The 20,558-nt window shown below is 46.9% G+C and overlaps 1 protein-coding gene across 1 annotated transcript in view; it reads right to left on the reverse strand.

Annotated features, from left to right (window-relative positions):
* Positions 1-20,558, reverse strand: part of LOC140411422 (pecanex-like protein 2) — a 429,375-nt gene that overhangs the window by 51,412 nt on the left and 357,405 nt on the right. Inside the window, exons 31-33 of the mRNA XM_072500529.1 lie at positions 17,114-17,344; positions 15,293-15,567; positions 3,191-3,360 (exon numbers count right to left, since the gene is read on the reverse strand). Coding sequence (XP_072356630.1) covers positions 3,191-3,360; positions 15,293-15,567; positions 17,114-17,344 — 676 coding nt within the window. The remainder of the gene's footprint in view (positions 1-3,190; positions 3,361-15,292; positions 15,568-17,113; positions 17,345-20,558) is intronic.

Raw genomic sequence — 20,558 nt, forward strand, 5'->3', positions numbered from 1 at the left:
AATAAGTACTTTGCGTCAGTCTTCACAGTAGAAGACATGAGTAATATCCCAAAAATTCCGGAGAGTCAGGGGGCAGAGTTGAATATGGTAGCCATCACAAAGGAGAAAGTGCTAGAGAAACTAAGAGGTCTAAAAATTGATAAATCCCCGGGCCCAGATGGGCTACATCCTAGAGTTCTAAAGGAGATAGCTGAAGAAATAGTGGAGGCGTTAGTTATGATCTTTCAAAAGTCACTGAAGTCAGGGAAAGTCCCAGAGGATTGGAAAATTGCTGTTGTAACCCCCCTGTTCAAAAAGGGAACAAGGAAAAAGATGGAAAATTATAGGCCAATTAGCCTAACCTTGGTTGTTGGCAAGATTCTAGAATCCACTGTTAAGGATGAGATTTCTAAATTCTTGGAAGTGCAGGGTCGGATTAGGACAAGTCAGCATGGATTTAGTAAGGGGAGGTCGTGCCTGACAAACCTGTTAGAGTTCTTTGAAGAGATAACAAATAGGTTAGACCAAGGAGAGCCAATGGATGTTATCTATCTTGACTTCCAAAAGGCCTTTGATAAGGTGCCTCACGGGAGACTGCTGAGTAAAATAAGGGCCCATGGTATTCGAGGCAAGGTACTAACATGGATTGACGATTGGCTGTCAGGCAGAAGGCAGAGAGTTGGGATAAAAGGTTCTTTTTTGGAATGGCAACTGGTGACGAGTGGTGTCCCGCAGGGTTCAGTGTTGGGGCCACAGCTGTTCTCTTTATATATTAACGATCTAGATGACGGGACTGGGGGCATTCTGGCTAAGTTTGCCGATGATACAAAGATAGGTGGAGGGGCAGGTAGTATGGAGGAGGTGGGGAGGCTGCTGAAAGATTTAGACAGTTTAGGAGAGTGGTCCAAGAAATGGCTGATGAAATTCAATGTGGGCAAGTGTGAGGTCTTGCACTTTGGAAAAAAGAATAGAGGCATGGACTATTTTCTAAACGGTGACAAAATTCATAATGCTGAAGTGCAAAGGGACTTGGGAGTCCTAGTCCAGGATTCTCTAAAGATAAACTTGCAGGTTGAGTCCGTAATTAAGAAAGAAAAAGCAATGTTGCCATTTATCTCAAGAGGCTTGGAATATAAAAGCAGGGATGTACTTCTGAAGCTTTATAAAGCATTAGTTAGGTCCCATTTAGAATACTGTGAGCAATTTTGGGCCCCACGCCTCAGGAAGGACATACTGGCGCTGGAGCTGGTCCAGCGGAGATTCACACGGATGATCCCAGGAATGGTAGGCCTAACATATGATGAACGTCTGAGGATCCTGGGATTATATTCATTAGAGTTTAGGAGGTTGAGGGGAGATCTAATAGAAACTTACAAGATAATGAATGGCTTAGATAGGGTGGACGTAGGGAAGTTGTTTCCATTAGCAGGGGAGACTAGGACCCGGGGGCACAGCCTTAGAATAAAAGGGAGTCACTTTAGAACAGAGATGAGGAGAAATTTCTTCAGCCAGAGAGTGGTGGGTCTGTGGAATTCATTGCCACAGATGGCGGTGGAGGCCGGGACGTTGAGTGTCTTTAAGACAGAAGTTGATAAATTCTTGATTTCTCGAGGAATTAAGGGCTATGGAGAGAGAGCGGGTAAATGGAGTTGAAATCAGCCATGATTGAATGGTGGAGTGGACTCGATGGGCCGAATGGCCTTACTTCCACTCCTATGTCTTATGGTCTTATGGTCCTCCCCCCCGTCCTTGTACTAAAGGAAGCATGTTCCCTAGACCAGACAAAATTTGTATGCCTCAATCAATGCAAGATGAACAACTCCAGTTTTTCGAATCCAAACGTGTAGGTAAAGGACCTTATCAATTCTGGTAAATCCCCTCTACACCCTCTCAGGGATCCTCACATCCTTCCTAAAATATGGGGCCCAGAACTGTTGCATTGAAAACTAATAAGTGGCAAAACTCGGATCGAGATCTAACATGCTAGCTACCATCAACAACTTGCATTTATATAGCATCTTAAATGTACTAAAATGTGCCAAGGCTCTGCATAGTAAAACAGACAAAATCTGATGCTGAGTCACATAAAGATTTACATCAGGACAGATGATCAAACGTTTGGTCAAAAAGGTAGATTATGGGACTTCCGGTGAGGCATGTAGCGGAGCGGGCGCATGTGGAGGACCTCCCGCCAGGGATCACGATATTGTGCCATTTCGTACTGGGCCCAAAATGTACAAATCTATTTGTTTAAGCCCCCCACAGCAAGGGGATGTGGAATAGGTGTCAAACCAGACACCAAAAGAAGAAAGAAACAACTTTAAAATTGGTGACCTCGGGGGCATCAAAAGAAAACAAAATGGCAGTGGAGGCAATCACTCTGGCAGGGTCATGATAATAAAAATAATAACCTTTTATTGTCACAAGTATGAAGTTACTGCGAAAAGCCCCTAGTTGCCACATTCCGGCGCCTGTTTGGGTAAGCTGGTACGGGAATTGAACCTGCACTGCTGGCCTTGTTCTGCATCAAAAACCAGCTGTCTAGTCCACTAAGCTAAACCAGGACAACTGACAGCAATTGGTTCCTATCTGGTGGACTCTCCAGCAGCTCTCTCTCTCTGCTCTGCTGACTATTGCCTGAAGGCAGAAGCTTCCAGATCCTGAAAGGAGAAGCCGTCTCTCTCTCTCCCACTCTCGAATGCTGGCTACCTGCTATTTCTGTGAGACTACAGTGAAACCAATTACAAACTGAAAGAAAAGGTAAAATCCATCTGATAGCCTAAGCTGCAGAAAAAACTAACTGGAAGACGCCCACCTGAAGTAAAGACTTTTATCCTTTTACTTTCACCATTATTTTTCACCTCTCTTTCCCCTCTGTGTTTGTTTTTCTGTGTGTGTGTGTGTGTGTGTGTGGGTGTGGGTGTGTGTGTGTATATATACATACAGGAGGGGGGGCGAGTTAAAAGGGTGGGTTAGGGATTAGATAGTGGTTAGCCAGTTGTATTTGTTCCCTATTTAATTCTAGTCACTGTTAATAATAAAAAGTTAATTGCGTTTAAATTTACAAACCTTTCCTGGTAACTGTTTTTTGGGAGTTGAAGACCTCAGGTATTTTAAAATAAAAGTTAATTTTAACGGTGTTGTGACTCTGGGTCAAGTGGAGCTGGAATTGATCGCGCTCTGGCCCAGGGTGTTGTAACAGCTGACATACCTCTGGCTTGGTGAGCAGTTAGCGAGGCTACTGTGTGTGGCCTCCAGGCCCTCGTTTGCTTGGAGCTGATGCTTCGAGTTGTGTTCCCAGTGTGGTTGTTGCTGCTAGATGAAGAAGTTACACCACAATCCGAATCATCAATGTTGCCTCCAGTGCAGCCCTTGCGCAACCTAAAGGCATGAAGGCATCAACGTCAGACATCAAACTTGGACATCAGGCTGCATCTGGGCAATTCCCACCTCTCCATAATAATTAATATAGTTCATAGTGACAGGCAGTGCTTGGTGTTAAATACACTGCTGATCACAAATTTAGAAATTCATACACATCAGATGCGTAATTTTGTTAGTGATAAATAAGATGAAGGTAAAGAAGGGAACAGAATAGATGAAAAATAAGCTGAACATCTAAACATGAGTGAAATTAGAGGTTACTTTAATGCTCAACATGTGGTGCTATCCTTTGCAGACAAGAAAACATTCAATGTATCAGCTTCCATTCTGAAATCAGGAGATTCAAGGGCATTTGGGTTGAGATAAGTACTTACATGACATGTTTTCTCTTGTGCAGCTTCCAAAGTTTAAAAGTCAGACAGAATAACAGTCAAACTAAACAGCAACGAAGGGGGTCACGTGACCATTGTGCCTGTGTGTCAGCTCTTTGAAAGTACCATCCAATTACTCCTGCTCCCTGACTCTTTCCTCATAGCCATGTAAATGTTTTAACTTCAAGTATTTATCCAATTCTTTTTTGAATGTCACTACTGACTCTATTTCCATCATTCTCTCAGGCAATGCATCTCAAATTGCAACAACTAGTTACACAATAAATTGTTTCCTCATGTCACCTTTGGTTCAGTTACTCATCATGTTAAATGGTTACTGGCCCCTCTGAGACTAGAAATGGTTTCATTTTATTTACTTCATTAAAAGCATTGATGATTTTGAATACCGCTATCAAGTCTCCCCTTACCCTTTTCTGCCTCAGGGAGAACAACACCAACTTCTCCGGCCTCGCCACATAGCTGAAGTCCCACATCCCCGGTACCATTTGGTTAATCTCTTCTGCACCTATTCCAAGGCATTGACATCCTTCGAGTGTGGTTCCCAGAACTGGACTCAATGCTCCAGCTGAAGCCTGACCAGTTTTCTTTTTTAACTTTTAGCAGAACTTTCTTGATTTTGTACTCTATTCCCCTTAATCAAATCAAGAATATTGCTTTTCAAATAATCTTTTCAATTAATCCTTCCACCTTCAAAATTGTGTGTGTATACATTTCCAGATGTCTCTGTTCCTGCACCTTCTTTAAGATTGTTCCACCCAGTTCATAGAACATAGAACATAGAACAATACAGCGCAGTACAGGCCCTTCGGCCCACGATGTTGCACCGAAACAAAAGCCATCTAACCTACACTATGCCATTATCATCCATATGTTTATCCAATAAACTTTTAAATGCCCTCAATGTTGGCGAGTTCACTACTGTAGCAGGTAGGGCATTCCACGGCCTCACTACTCTTTGCGTAAAGAACCTACCTCTGACCTCTGTCCTATATCTATTACCCCTCAGTTTAAAGTTATGTCCCCTCGTGCCAGCCATATCCATCCGCGGGAGAAGGCTCTCACTGTCCACCCTATCCAACCCCCTGATCATTTTGTATGCCTCTATTAAGTCTCCTCTTAACCTTCTTCTCTCCAACGAAAACAACCTCAAGTCCATCAGCCTTTCCTCATAAGATTTTCCCTCCATACCAGGCAACATCCTGGTAAATCTCCTCTGCACCCGCTCCAAAGCCTCCACGTCCTTCCTATAATGCGGTGACCAGAACTGTACGCAATACTCCAAATGCGGCCGTACCAGAGTTCTGTACAGCTGCAACATGACCTCCCGACTCCGGAACTCAATCCCTCTACCAATAAAGGCCAACACTCCATAGGCCTTCTTCACAACCCTATCAACCTGGGTGGCAACTTTCAGGGATCTATGTACATGGACACCTAGATCCCTCTGCTCATCCACACTTTCAAGAACTTTACCATTAGCCAAATATTCCGCATTCCTGTTATTCCTTCCAAAGTGAATCACCTCACACTTCTCTACATTAAACTCCATTTGCCACCTCTCAGCCCAGCTCTGCAGCTTATCTATATCCCTCTGTAACCTGCTACATCCTTCCACACTATCGACAACACCACCGACTTTAGTATCGTCTGCAAATTTACTCACCCACCCTTCTGCGCCTTCCTCTAGGTCATTGATAAAAATGACAAACAGCAACGGCCCCAGAACAGATCCTTGTGGTACTCCACTTGTGACTGTACTCCATTCTGAACATTTCCCATCAACCACCACCCTCTGTCTTCTTTCAGCTAGCCAATTTCTGATCCACATCTCTAAATCACCCTCACTCCCCAGCCTCCGTATTTTTTGCAATAGCCTACCGTGGGGAACCTTATCAAACGCTTTGCTGAAATCCATATACACCACATCAACTGCTCTACCCTCGTCTACCTGTTCAGTCACCTTCTCAAAGAACTCAATAAGGTTTGTGAGGCATGACCTACCCTTCACAAAGCCATGCTGACTATCCCTGATCATATTATTCCTATCTAGATGATTATAAATCTTGTCCCTTATAATCCCCTCCAAGACTTTACCCACTACAGACGTGAGGCTCACCGGTCTATAGTTGCCGGGGTTGTCTCTGCTCCCCTTTTTGAACAAAGGGACCACATTTGCTGTCCTTCAGTCCTCTGGCACTATTCCTGTAGCCAATGATGACATAAAAATCAAAGCCAAAGGTCCAGCAATCTCTTCCCTGGCCTCCCAGAGAATCCTAGGATAAATCCCATCAGGTCCCGGGGACTTATCTATTTTCAGCCTGTCCAGAATTGCCAACACCTCTTCCCTACGTACCTCAATGCCATCTATTCTATTAGCCTGGGGCTCAGCATTCTCCTCCACAACATTATCTTTTTCCTGAGTGAATACTGACGAAAAATATTCATTTAGTATCTCGCCTATCTCTTCAGACTCCACACACAATTTCCCATCCCTGTCCTTGACTGGTCCTACTCTTTCCCTAGTCATTCGCTTATTCCTGACATACCTATAGAAAGCTTTTGGGTTTTCCTTGATCCTTCCTGCCAAATACTTCTCATGTCCCCTCCTTGCTCGTCTTAGCTCTCTCTTTAGATCCTTCCTCGCTACCTTGTAACTATCCATCGCCCCAACCAAAACTTTACACTTCATCTTCACATAGGCCTTCTTCTTCCTCTTAACAAGAGATTCCACTTCCTTGGTAAACCACGGTTCCCTCGCTCGACGCCTTCCTCCCTGTCTGACCGGTACATACTTATCAAGAACACGCAGTAGCTGATCCTTGAACAAGCCCCACTTATCCAGTGTGCCCAACACTTGCAGCCTACTTCTCCACCTTATCCCCCCCAAGTCACGTCTAATGGCATCATAATTGCCCTTCCCCCAGCTATAACTCTTGCCCTGCGGTGTATACTTATCCCTTTCCATCATTAACGTAAACGTCACCGAATTGTGGTCACTGTCCCCAAAGTGCTCTCCTACCTCCAAATCCAACACCTGGCCTGGTTCATTACCCAAAACCAAATCCAACGTGGCCTCGCCTCTTGTTGGCCTGTCAACATATTGTTTCAGGAAACCCTCCTGCACACACTGTACAAAAAACGACCCATCTATTGTACTCGAACTATATATTTTCCAGTCAATATTTGGAAAGTTAAAGTCTCCCATAATAACTACCCTGTTACTTTCGCTCATATCCAGAATCATCTTCGCCATCCTTTCCTCTACATCCCTAGAACTATTAGGAGGCCTATAAAAAACTCCCAACAGGGTGACCTCTCCTTTCCTGTTTCTAACTTCAGCCAATACTACCTCGGAAGAGTCCCCATCTAGCATCCTCTCCGCCACCGTAATACTGCTCTTGACTAGCAGCGCCACACCTCCCCCTCTTTTGCCTCCTTCTCTGAGCTTACTAAAACACCTAAACCCCGGAACCTGCAACATCCATTCCTGTCCCTGCTCTATCCATGTCTCCGAAATGGCCACAACATCGAAGTCCCAGGTACCAACCCACGCTGCCAGTTCCCCTACCTTGTTTCGTATACTCCTGGCATTGAAGTAGACACACTTCAAACCACCTACCTGAACGCTGGCCCCCTCCTGCGACGTCAAATCTGTGCTCCTGACCTCTATACTCTCATTCTCCCTTACCCTAAAACTACAATCCAGGTTCCCATGCCCCTGCTGCATTAGTTTAAACCCCCCCAAAGAGCACTAACAAATCTCCCCCCCAGGATATTTGTGCCCCTCAGGTTCAGATGCAGACCATCCTGTCTGTAGAGGTCCCACCTTCCCCAGAAAGAGCCCCAGTTATCCAAAAATCTGAAACCCTCCCGCCTGCACCATCCCTGTAGCCACGTGTTGCTCCCTCTCCCTATTCCTCATCTCACTATCACGTGGCACGGGCAACAACCCAGAGATAACAACTCTGTTTGTTCTAGTTCTGAGCTTCCATCCTAGCTCCCTGAAAGCCTGCCTGACATCCTTGTCCCCTTTCCTACCTATGTCGTTGGTGCCAATGTGGACCACGACTTGGGGCTGCTCCCCCTCCCCCCTAAGGACCCGGAAAACACGATCCGAGACATCACGTACCCTTGCACCTGGGAGGCAACATACCAAACGTGAGTCTCTCACGCTCCCACAAAATCTTCTATCTGTGCCTATTGCCTCTCCTCATTCTTCCTACAAAAATGCATTACTTCACACTTCTCTGATATAGTACTAAAGACTTGAGCTCCACACTACCTACAACCTTAGCCAAGCCTTTCCAATACAGCTATACACTGACAATGTGGAAAACGGCCCTGGAATGTCAAGTTCACAAAAAGGAGGACAAATCTAATCCAACCAGTTTCCACCCCATCAGACTACATTAGTCCCCAGTCAGATCATTAGCAAAGTGATGGAAGGGCCCATTGACAGTGCTATCAAACGACACTTACTCAGCAATAACCTGCTCACTGGGTTCATTTTGGGTTCTGCTAAGGCTCATTTAGCTCCTGCCCTCATCACAGCCTCAGTTCAAACATGGACAAAAGAGCTGAACTCAAGAGGTGACACGAGAGTCACTCCCTTGACATAAAAGCAGCATTCGAACAAGTGAGGCATCCAGGAGCCCTAGCAAAACTGGAATGAATGAAAATCAGGGGGAAAACTCTTCACTGGTTGGAGTCATAGCTTACACAAAGGACAATGGCTGTGGTTTTTAATGGTCAACAATCTCCGGGGGCAGCACGGTGGCACAGTGGTTAGCATTGTTGTGTACGGCGCTGAGGACCCGGGTTCGAATCCCGGCCCTGGGTCACTGTCCGTGTGGAGTTTGCACATTCTCCCCGTGTCTGCTTGGGTTTCGCCCCCACAACCCAAAAGATGTGCAGGATAGGTGGATTGGCCATGCTAAATTGCCCCTTAATTGGAAAAAATAATTGGGTACTCTAAATTTATTAAAAAACATCACCGTCCCAGAACATCACTGCAGGAGTTCCTCAGGGTCCAAGGCCCAACCATCTTAGCTGCTTCATCAATGACTTTCCCAACATTGTAAGGTCAGAAGTGGGTTGTTAGCTGATAATTGTACAATGTTCAGCACCATTCACGATTCCACAGATACTGAGGCAATATGTGTCCATATGCAGCAAGACCTGGGTAACGTTCAGGCTTGGGCTAATATGTGGAAAGTAACATCTGTGCCACACAAGTACCAGGCAATGACCGTCTCCTACAAGAGAAAATCCAACCATCTCCACTTAACATTCAATGGTATTACTATCACTGAATCGCCCAATATCAACATCCTGGAGTTACCTCTGACCCAAAACTGAATTGCACATGGCAAACTGAAGCTATATAAATACTACGGCTACAAGTGCAGGTCAGAGGCTGGAAATTCTGCGGTGAGCAGCTCACTTCCTAATTCCCCAAAGGCTGTCCACCATCTTAAAGACACAAATCAGGATTGTGGTGGAATGGCTGCCCCTTGCCTGGTAGAGTGCAGATCCAACAACATTCCAGAAGGTTGACACCATCCTGGACAAAACAGCTCACTTGATTGGCACCTCATCCACCACCTTCAATATCCACTCCCTCCCCCACTGACACACAGTGGTTGAAGTGTGCACCATCTACAAGATGTATTGCAGCAACTCACCAAGGCTCCTTTGATAGCACCTTCCAAACCTATGAGCTCTACCACCATGAAGGACAAGGGCAACAGGCACATGGGAGCACCACTTGTAGGTGCCCCTCCAAGCCACTCACCATCCTGACTTGGAACAATATCCCCGTTCCTTCACTGTCACTGGGTCGAAATCCTGGAACTCCATCCCTAACAGCATTTCAGGTGCACCTAGGCCACATGGACTGCAACGGTTCAAGAAGACACCACCTTCTCAAGAGCAATTAGGATTGGGGGAAAAAATGTTGGCCTAGTCAGTGATGCCCACATCCCATGAAATAATTTTTTTTAAAGGTTAAATTTAATTGACCATGTGTCTGCCCATTTCACCAGTCTATGTCCTGTAGTCTCTTACTATCTGTATTACTGTTTACTATGTTTCTGAGTTCCATATCATCAGCGAACTTTGAAATTATGTCTCAAACACCGAAGCCCAGGTCATTAAAATACATTAAAAATAGTGAGCAGGTGGCAGCCTTCTGTCTCGTAAGATTGATGGTTTGCGCCACGGTGGTCAATTCTGTGCTAAGCATCACGTGGTGCGACTCCTCAGGAGCGCCACTCTGGCATGGCAGTTTCTGCAGAGGAGACAGTGAGCTGAGAAGGTGCACAATTTGTTGGCCTCTTATTTTCTCTGGGCCCTCTTCTTGACCTTTCTTGAGCTTTAATTTCTGCTCGCTTCTTCTAATGCCCTTCGACAGTCAGCCTCCAGAGGTCATGGCTGTCAGTGACTATCTCCCAGTTGTCAGTGTCAACGTCTACCACCTTCATATATCACTTGCAAATATCCTTGTAACAGAGAATTCCCAGCAGGGATGCCCAGGATGTTGCGACCCAATGGCCAATTTACACTAAATCACATACGGAGATATTAGCGTAAGATCACAGACCAAAAAACATGGTCAAAGAAATAGGTTTTAAGAAATTTCCTAAAAGAGAAAAGAATGGGCAGCACGGTAGCATTGTGGATAGCACAATTTCTCCACAGCTCCAGGGTCCCAGGTTCGATTCCGGCTTGGGTCACTGTCTGTGCGGAGTCTGCACATCCTCCCCGTGTCTGCGTGGGTTTCCTCCGGGTGCTCCGGTTTCCTCCCACAGTCCAAAGATGTGCAGGTGAGGTGGATTGGCCAATGATAAATTGCCCTTAGAGTTGGCTGGGGTTACTGGGTTATGGGGATAGGGTGGAGGTGTTGACCTTGGATAGGGTGCTCTTTCCAAGAGCCGGTGCAGACTCGATGGGCCGGATGGCCTCCTTCTGCACTGTAAATTCTATGATAATCTATGACTAATCTAGGACAAAGGTTCGGCACAACATCGTGGGCTGAAGGGCCTGTTCTGTGCTGTATTTTTCTATGTTCTATAATGAATGAGAGGCTTAGGTAGGGAATTCCAGAGCTTAGGGATTTGGCAGCTGAAGGCACCAATTAAAATCAGAGATGCTCTAGAGGCCAGATTAGAGGACTGCAGATATAGAATCATCGAATGGTTACAACATAGAAGGAGACAATTTAACCTCTTGTGTTTGTGCCAATTTTCTGCAAGAGCAATTTACCTGGTGCCACTCCACTGCATTTCACCTGGAGGATTGCTGGAGAGGATTATGAGGCTCAGGATGAGAGAGATAGTGGAGGGATTTGAAAACAAAGATGACAGTTTTAAAATAGAGTTGCTGCTTAATTGGGAACCAGTGAAGGTGGGTGAGCATTATGGCAATGGGTGAATGGGATTTGGTGCAAGTTAGGGCACGGACAGCAGATGTTTGTAAAATCTTAGGTTTGTGGAAGGTGACCAGAAATGTGTTGGAATAGACATTTCTGGAGGTACCACAGGCTTGGATGCCAAGGTTTCAGGAGGCAATTAGCTGAAGCAGGAACAAAACTGAATAATGTTACAGAAGTGGAAATAGGCAGTTTTAGTGATGGTAGAAATGTGCGGCCAGAAGCTCATCTTAAGGTTAAAATATAAGGTTGCCAGCAGTCTGGCTCAGCCTCAGTTGCCAGGTAGAGAGATGAAGTCAGTTTCTAGTGAATGGAGTTTGTAACGGGATTACTGGATGTTGGACATGCACTTAATACTTTAGTGAAGAGATTGTGAGGATTGTTGATGAGGACTTCAGGAGACGGCCATGGAGTGAGTGGTCGCACACAAGGTGGCTCCTGCCTGAGGACTGTTTTTTTTTTTGGCTCTTTTTGACGGTTTGGCAGTGTGCAGATGGAAAAGTTGTGTAGTAGAAGAACTAAGATTTTGCCACCGGTAAGAGATGTCGAAGAGTTATCAGGCGAGGAGCATATCGAATAAGGGGCATTCTTTGCACTCAGAGCACACACGTGGTGCAAGAAGGGAAAATCTGGCGGAGGGACCTGTGGCATAGTTGCCTGCTCAATGGTTGATGGACAAGTTGATGGAGTTTCTAATGACTGAATTTAAAAAACAAAGGTAGGCGGTCACTGAAGACTTGGCGAGAGTGGCAGAGCCAGTTCGGGCAGCCCTGGAGAGGATGAAACAGCGGCTGGAGGCGCAGAATGCGTCAATTCATAAGGTGGAGAAGACTATTGCTGACCGCGGAGATCAGATTGCTTCCTTGGAGGCAGAGATGATTATGATGTCAGAGGGGAAAATTAGTTGAAGGCCAAGATTGATGATCTGGAGAACTACTCCAGGCATCAGAAATTGAGGATTGTAGGGCTGTCCAAGGGCATTCAGGGAGTGAGAGCCATGGAAAACATGGCAAAGATGTTCGAGCAGTTAATGGGTTTACAACCACCCATCCTGAATTGGGCCCGGTCCCATTGCTCGTTGAGGAAGAAACCAAGAGCTGGGGAGCCTCCGCGTGCGATCATAATCCTGCTTCATAGATACCTAAAGAAGGAAAAGATCCTGAAACGCGTGAGTACAGCAGGGAAGGCCATACTGTCCAAATCTACCAGGACTTGGGAGCGAAACTGGCAAAAAGAAGGGACGAGTTCAATAAGGCCAAGGCTGTTCCTTTCAGTAGCAAGGTGCAATTTGGAATGATGTCCCCAGCTCGCTTGTGGGTCACGCATGGGAGTGGAGAATATTATTTTGATATGGCAGAGGAAACGATTAACTTTAAAAAGGAACATGGACTGGGGAACATTTGAAGGCTCTGGATGGGTTCACCTGCATGGCTGTGTTTTGGTAGTGTGCTTAGTGTTGCTATTACTTTTTTTTGTTGTTATTTTTTTCCCTCTGTTAGCTGTCAGTGTAATTTTGTAATATCTGCCACCCTGCATTTGGGGTACAGGTCTTGGGTGTATTAAAGTAATTGTTGGGAGTGGCGGGAAGCATGGGGGGGTGGATTGATTTGGGGTACACGGTTAAAGGTGGGAGTGGGTAGGGGGGCTGGGGGTAGACGTTTTGTAAATATAACTTATGTTTTTCCCCAGGTGGGGGTCACTCTGCTAGCAGCAATTAACAGAAGTAAAGTGGGGGAGAAAGCTGTGGATGGTTATTTGGTGGTGGTGGGGGGTTGTTCTATTTGTTTTCTGTGTGGGTTGGGATAGCAAGCCTTGGGAAGTGGGGTTTTCTTTGCTTGGGGTTGGGGAGAGGTGGGTTGCCGATGGTGACGGTTTTCTTAGTGGTGTTGTTGGGTGAAGGGAGGTGGCGGTGGCCAGCTTGGGAGGGCCTGGCATTTGGGCGAGATAGGGATCTGTGGGAGTCCATTGCGATTAAGTTATGGCTGATCAGGATTGGGGGGGGGGGGGGGGCAAGTTGAGGAGAGGGTGGGTGGGACAAGTATTCCATTCGGCACTTCATACAAAAACAAGAGGAGCCGTGGTGCTTATTAATAAGAGGGTGGCCTTTCCAATGGGTAACATAGTGGGGATCCAGGGGGGGGAAGATACGTCATGGTGAGTGGAAGGTTGGAGTGGGTTTCTGGGGTGTTAGTGAATGTGTACGCTCCTAACTGGGCTGATACAGAGTTCATTGAGAAGGTGATGGTGATGGTCCCGCATTCAGATGAACATTGGTTGCTTGTGATGGGTGGGGGGGCTGGATCGGTCTGAAATCTCTGAAGATATTGATGTGGCAAAAGGAGTTGCTTGGGTTCATGGAGTGAATGGGGGGGGTGTGGATCCGTGGAGGTTCGGGCATCTGAGAAAGAAGGAGTTCTCCATTTTCTTGCATGTACCCAGAGTGTACTCCCGTATTTACTTTTTAATAATGGGTAAGGCACTGCTCCCAGGGGTGATAGGCTCGGTATATTTGGCGATTGTTAGGTTTAGCCTCATAGGATTTATTATGAAAAAAAATGTATATTATTTATTGAAAGTTCAAATTGGCCTTTTCAATGACTTTTTAATGTCAACCTACATCTGTGATTTTCAAATTTTACCCTTTCGTTTTTACCTTTAACTTTTGTGCCCACACGGCAAGCCTCTGAACACTGTACACAATCCATTGTATGTTTACTAGTTTGTTGTATGTTAGCATTAGGAGGAACATGCATGCCATTCAAAGATCATACGAGGATTCTCATATTAAAATGTCCACAGATATGTTTCCCCGTGACACCTTCTAACAGGATATCCAAAATCACTCTGATCACTGACCTGTAATCCTCACAGTGACACATGAACATACAAATTAGGAGCAGGAGTCAAGCCTGTGCCTCCATTTGATAAGATTGTGGATGATCTGATTGTGGCCTCAACTCAACTTTCCTGTCGACCTCCTATAACCTTTGACTCCCTTGTCAACCAAAAATCTACCCAACGCAGCCTTAAAAATATTCAATGACCTTGCTCCACTGCTTTGTGGGAAGAGAATTCCACAGATTAATGACTCTCCGAAAGAAAGAAAGAAATTCTCCTCATTTCCAACTTTAATGAAATATCCCTTATTATTAAACAGAATCTCTGATTCTAGTTCCTCCCATACGGGGAAGCATCCACCCTGTAAAGTTCCCGTGGGATCTTCTATGATTCAATAAGATTACTTCTCATTCTTCTAAACTCTAATGGATACAAGCCCAACATATCCAGGCTTTCCTTGTAAAACGCCATTCCGAGAATCAGTCTAGTGAGCCCTCTCTGAACTGCTTCTTATGCAATTATATTCTTTCTTAAGTAAGGAGACCACAACTGTGCACAGTACTCTAAAGGTAGTCTCACTAACAGCCTGCACAACTGCAGTAAAGGTTCCCTATTTTTCTATTCCATTCCCCTTGCAATAAACAGCAGCATTCCATTTCCTTACCTAATCATTTACTGTACCTGCAAACTATCTTTTGGTGATTCATGTACCAGGACACCCAGATCCCTCGACACCACAGAGTTCTGCAACCTCTTACTATTTAAACAGTGTTCTTTTCTATTAGCACCACAAAGCACTGACCAAAGTGCACCAAAAAGGTGTGGGGACTGTGGGACAATATGGGACCTGCTATAGAGTCTCACCCTGCAAAACAGTGAAGAAAATCGACATTGGCCAGCAGGCCAAATACATCTAGTCCTTCTGCGAGAAGACTACGATGAAGCTGATGGCATTCGGTATCTGGCACTGTGGATTTTGAATGAAAACAGTAGCTGGAGGGGCTTGGGCCTACAACACCACTCAGCGGTCACTGTGACGCTGAAGGACAATGGGCACATGGGGTGGGAAGTCTGATCCCAACCAGAGACTAATATGTCAGGAAATTTGTGAATAAAGGGTTAAATGAAAAAGCACAAAAATAAACTGTTTTGAGTCTCCAGCATGCAGTTGCAGGAGGTTACAGTGGTAGAGAGGGGTGAGACAACAGACAAAACCGAATTCACGGATGATGAGTTGAAGGACTGAGGACCAATGTAGTTTTATACTCACTTTTGCCACCTGGAAGTGAACCACAGGTTGAGATTTTCCAAACTGATTGGACCTCCCCAGATGTTCTTGAGCTGCTTGTGCGATCCAGCATAGGATGTGGTAAGAGGCGAGACATAAATCGGGTAGCCAATCGGCTGGTCACATGAGGAATTGATCATGTTTCTCAAGGCCTGCTTGGCATTTTGTATGCTGCCTCGCTCTGGGTTGCGATTCTGGAGGAATACCAGCTCTAGCTGCTGCCCTGCCCACAGGCCCTTCACACATTCTTTATTGACCTATTGTGAGAGAAAAGGAAAATTCCTCTTCATGTACAACATTGGCACAGCACCATGAATATGAATCAAAAAATGCTATAAGTAGGACCCTCAACTAGGGAGCAAGATATGCTATAAATATAAGATAATAAAAGATAAGTAATCCAATAGGGATATCAGAAGATACATCTTTACTCAAGAGAATGTGGAACACACTGCCACAGAGAATAGTGAGGCAAATAGTACAGATGCAATTAAGTAATAGTTAGATAGGGGTGGCATGGTGGTGCAGTGGTTAGCACTGCTGCCTACGCCGCTGAGGACCCAGGTTCGATCCCAGCCCCGGGTCACTGTTTGAGTCGATTTCTACATTCTACCCCTGTCTGCGTGGGTTTCACCCCCACAATCCAAAGATGTGCAGCGTAGGTGGATTGGCCACGCTAAATTGCCCCTTAATTGAAAAAAAAATAATTGGGTACTTTAAAGTTAGATAAGCACATGAGGTACAAAGAAACAGAAGTTTATCTTGAGAGCGTTAGATGAAGAAGGATAGAAGGAGGCTTGTGTGGAACATAAATACCATTGTAGAATAGTTGGATTTTATTTATGGCTCTTTACTTTGACCCCCCCCCCCACAAGTGGAAACATCTTCTCTCCATCTAACCTTCATAATTTTAAAGACCTCCAAAAAAAAACCAATGCAGTTCTATCATGCCTTTCACAACCTTAACTCATCTCCAGAGTGCTTTACAGCTAATTACATATTTTCAAGTGTAGTCACTGTTGGAATGTGGGAAATACGACAGCCAATTAACACAAAGCAAGGTGACACGAATAACGGTGAGGTAATGACCAAATAATATGTTTTGGTGATGTTGTTTGAGGGATAAATATTAGCCAGGAAACATCTCCTGCTCTTTAGAATTGTGATGTGGAATCTTTTACATTCACCTGAGAAAACACGGGCAGCACGGTAGCCTTGTGGATAGCACAATTGCTTCACAGCTCCAGGGTCCCAGGTTCGATTCTGGCTTGGGTCACTGTCTGTGCGGAGTCTGCACATCCTCCCCGTGTGTGCGTGGGTTTCCTCCGGGTGCTCCGGTTTCCTCCCACAGTCCAAAGGTGTGCGGGTTAGGTGGATTGGCCATGATAAATTGCCCTTAGTGTCCAAAATTGCCCTTAATGTTGGGTGGGGTTACTGGGTTATGGGGATAGGGTGGCGGTGTTGACCTTGGGTAGGGTGCTCTTTCCAAGAGCCGGTGCAGACTCGATGGGCTGAATGGCCTCCTTCTGCACTGTAAATTCTATGGAAAAAAAAATTCTATGAACACGGGCCAGTTCATCTGAAAGATGGTACCTCCGACAATGCAGCATTCACACCGTGCAGTCTGCATTATGAGCTCAAGACTCCGGAGAGGGTGTTAAACCCACAACCTTATTACTCAGAGGCAAGAATAGCACCACTTAGCTAGGGCTGACATGAATTAGTTCGCCTCCCCCCCCCCCTCCTTTTCCACAGGAAAGAATCCTGGCCTGTTTGCACGAGAAGTATGTTGACGGTGACTACCTTTACCACTTTAAAGCTGAGATAGCGTCGATGAAGCATAATTATCTTGTACTCATCAGCTCCATCATCGACCACATGCCTGAGTGCGAGTAAAGCCTCTGCGTTGGATAGGATTGACTGGCGCCACAGCGGGTCTCCCTCGTGACAGATGACAAGTGTCCGTTCGTGGCTGGTGATGGCGCTGTACAACATTTCAGGATCTTCGTATTCATCGGAGGAGGTGAAGTGGTCCTGGACATGGAAAAAAAATTGTTGCAGTATCAGGCACTGCATAATCAGACACTGCATAACTCTGGAACTCCTTGGGTCCAGAGTTTGAGAATCTGACCAGCACCTACGCCAAACCTTCCCTGTGAAGCTGCTGCTATGCTGAGTGGGTATTATCTGCACTACATTTCATTCTCACTGATGCACGATCAATTGCAGAAAGACTAAAGTTGGGTACAACTGTGGCTTTATTACAGTCAGATGTGTGGCCTCCTGCTGCAGGTGGCGAAATGGCAGGGCACTGGAGGTCATGCATATTTATACAGTTCTCCGTGGGCGGAGCCAGCCGGTAGGAGCTACCGGCGAACCTGTAGTGCAGGTCCGACCTTACATCTCCTATTACAGTGGTTCACTACATTCACCCCCTGTTAAAAATGAGTCCGGCGGGGGTGACGTGAAACTATATCCAATTAGTGCAATTATGTACAGTGGTAGGGAAAGAAAGGTCCATGTTCACGGTCCGGAGTCCGTCATAGGTTCAGCCGGTCCGGTGCTTTGGTGCTTCGTTGAGAGCGGCGTAACAGTGGCGGCAAAGTCGGTGTTGGCGGTGGTGGCGGTGCTGATGCTGACCAGTCATCGGGGAACTCCGGGAGTGTGCCGAAGTCCTCTTCGTCCTCTTGTGCAGAAAAGGGGGGGGGGTGCTCTGGTGGGGTCAATATTGGCGGCGTGGTGGGAGATGGGGGGGGGGGGGGCGCATTGGTGGGGGAGAGTTGGGGTGGAACCTGACTGTGCCAGGTCCCGGAGTGAGACAGTATCTTGGCAGCCTTCGGGGAACTCAACGTAGGCATATTGAGGATTGGCGTGGAGCAGGTGAACCCTGTCCACCAAGGGGTCCGCCTTGTGGAGTCAGACGTGCCTACGGAGAAGGACCGGTCCTGGAGAAGCGAGCCAAGTCGGGAGATGTGGACTTCCTGGGGAAGGTAAAAACACGTTCATGGGGTGTGTAATTAGTGGCGGTGCACAATAGTGACCGGATGGAGTGTAAAGCTTCAGGGAGGACCTCCTGCCAGTGAGAGGCTGGGAGGTTCCTGGACAGTAGGGCCAGTTGGACGGCCCTCCAAACTGTCCCATTCTCCCGTTCTACTTGCCCGTTTCCTCAGGGGTTGTAGCTGGTCGTCCTGCTGGAGGCTATACCCCTGCTGAGTAGGAACTGACGTGGCTCATCGCTCATGAATGAGGATCCCCTGTCACGGTGGATGTAGGCAGGGAAACCGAACAGAGCGAAGATGGTGCTGAGGGCCTTGATGAGGGTGGCAGACGTCATATCGGGGCATGGGATGGCGAAGGGGAATCTGGAGTACTCATCGACCACACTGAGAATGTACGTGTTACGGTCGGTGGAGGGGAGGGGCCCTTCAAATCCACGCTGAGGCTTTCAAAGGGGCGGGAAGCCTTCACCAGGCGCACACGGTCTGGCCGGTAGAAGTGCGGCTTGCACTCCGCACAGACCAGGCAGTCCCTGGTGACTGTTCTTACTTCCTCGACGGAGTAGGGCAGATTGCGAGCTTTGACCAGATGGTACAATCGAGTGACCCCCGGGTGACAAAGGCTGTCGTGTCGGCCCCGGAGTTGGTCCACTTGTGCGCTGACACATGTACCTCGGGAGAGGGCGTCTGGGGGCTCGTTGAGTTTACCGGGGCGATACAAGATCTCATAATTATAGGTGGAGAGCTCGATTCTCCACCGCAAGACTTTATCATTATTGATCTTGCCCCGCTGTGTGTTATTGAACATGAAGGCTACTGACCGTTGGTCCGTAAGGAGAGTGAATCTCTCACCGGCCAGGTAATGCCTCCAATGCCGCACAGCTTCAACGATAGCTTGGGCCTCCTTTTCGACGGATGAGTGTCGAATTTCAGAGGCATGAAGGGTGCGGGAAAAGAATGCCACGGGTCTGCCTGCCTGGTTTAGAGTGGCGGCAAGGGCAACGTCTGAAGCGTCGCTTTCTACTTGGAAAGGCAGTGGACTCGTCCACTGCGCGCATCCCGGCCTTGGCGATGTCTGCTCTTATGCGGGCGAAAGCGTGTTGTGCCTCGGCCGCGAGGGGGAATTTGGTGGACTGAATGAGTGGGCAGGCCTTGTCCGCATAGTTAGGGACCCACTGAGCGTAGTAGGGAAAGAACCCCAGGCAGCGTTTGAGGGCCTTGGGGCAGTGGGGGAGGGGAAGTTCCATGAGGGGGCATATGCGATCAGGGTCGGGCCCGAGAAGTCCGTTTTGGACTATATAGCCGAGAATGGCTAACCGGGTCGTGTTGAACACACACTTCTCTTTGTTGTAGGTCAGGTTGAGAAGAGTGGCAGTGCGGAGGAATTTATTGAGGTTGGCATCGTAGTGCTGCTGGTCATGGTCGCAGATGGTGACATTATCTAAGTACGGAAAGGTGGCCCGCAAACCGTACTAGTTGATCATTCGGTACATCTCTCTTTGGAAGACCGAGACCCCATTTGTGACACCGAAAGGGACCCTAAGGAAGTGGTAGAGGCGACCATCCATCTCGAAGGCTGTGTATGGCCGGTCCGACTTCCGGATGGGGAGCTGGTGGTAGGCGGATTTCAGGTCAATTGTTGAGAAGACCCGGTACTGCGCAATCTGATTGACCATATCAGATATGCGTGGGAGGGGGTATGCGTCGAGCTGCGTGTACCGATTGATGGTCTGGCTGTAGTCCACGACCATACTGTGTTTCTCCCCAGTTTTAACCACTACCACTTGGGCTCTCCAGGGGCTGTTGCTGGCCTCGATAATACCCTCCTGTAGCAGCTGCTGGACTTCGGACCTGATGAAGGTCTTGTCCTGGGTGCTGTACCATCTGCACCTATTGGCAACGGGCTTGCAATCCGCAGTTAGATTGGCAAAAAGGGAGGGGGGATCGACCTTGAGGGTCGCGAGGCCGCAAACGGTAAGGGGGGGTTGTTGCTCGTTTTAGCCTTAGTTAAATTGCTCTTGTTCTGTCACCTTTGCTCTTGAGTCGCCAGGTATCTTTCTGATACTGCCACATGGTTCAAGTCCGAGTAATGATCAATAATCCAACACACCGCTTAGTAAGAGTTAAATCAACGCACATTTATTGTATACAGTAATCAATACTTATACATTAATTCTACTTCTAAGCTACTTCCTACAACTAACAGGCCAATACTTAACTTTGGAAATGGCCCACCAGGTCAGGGAAACGAA

Source organism: Scyliorhinus torazame, chromosome 4 (genome assembly GCF_047496885.1).
Source record: "Scyliorhinus torazame isolate Kashiwa2021f chromosome 4, sScyTor2.1, whole genome shotgun sequence".
NCBI lineage: Eukaryota > Metazoa > Chordata > Chondrichthyes > Carcharhiniformes > Scyliorhinidae > Scyliorhinus > Scyliorhinus torazame.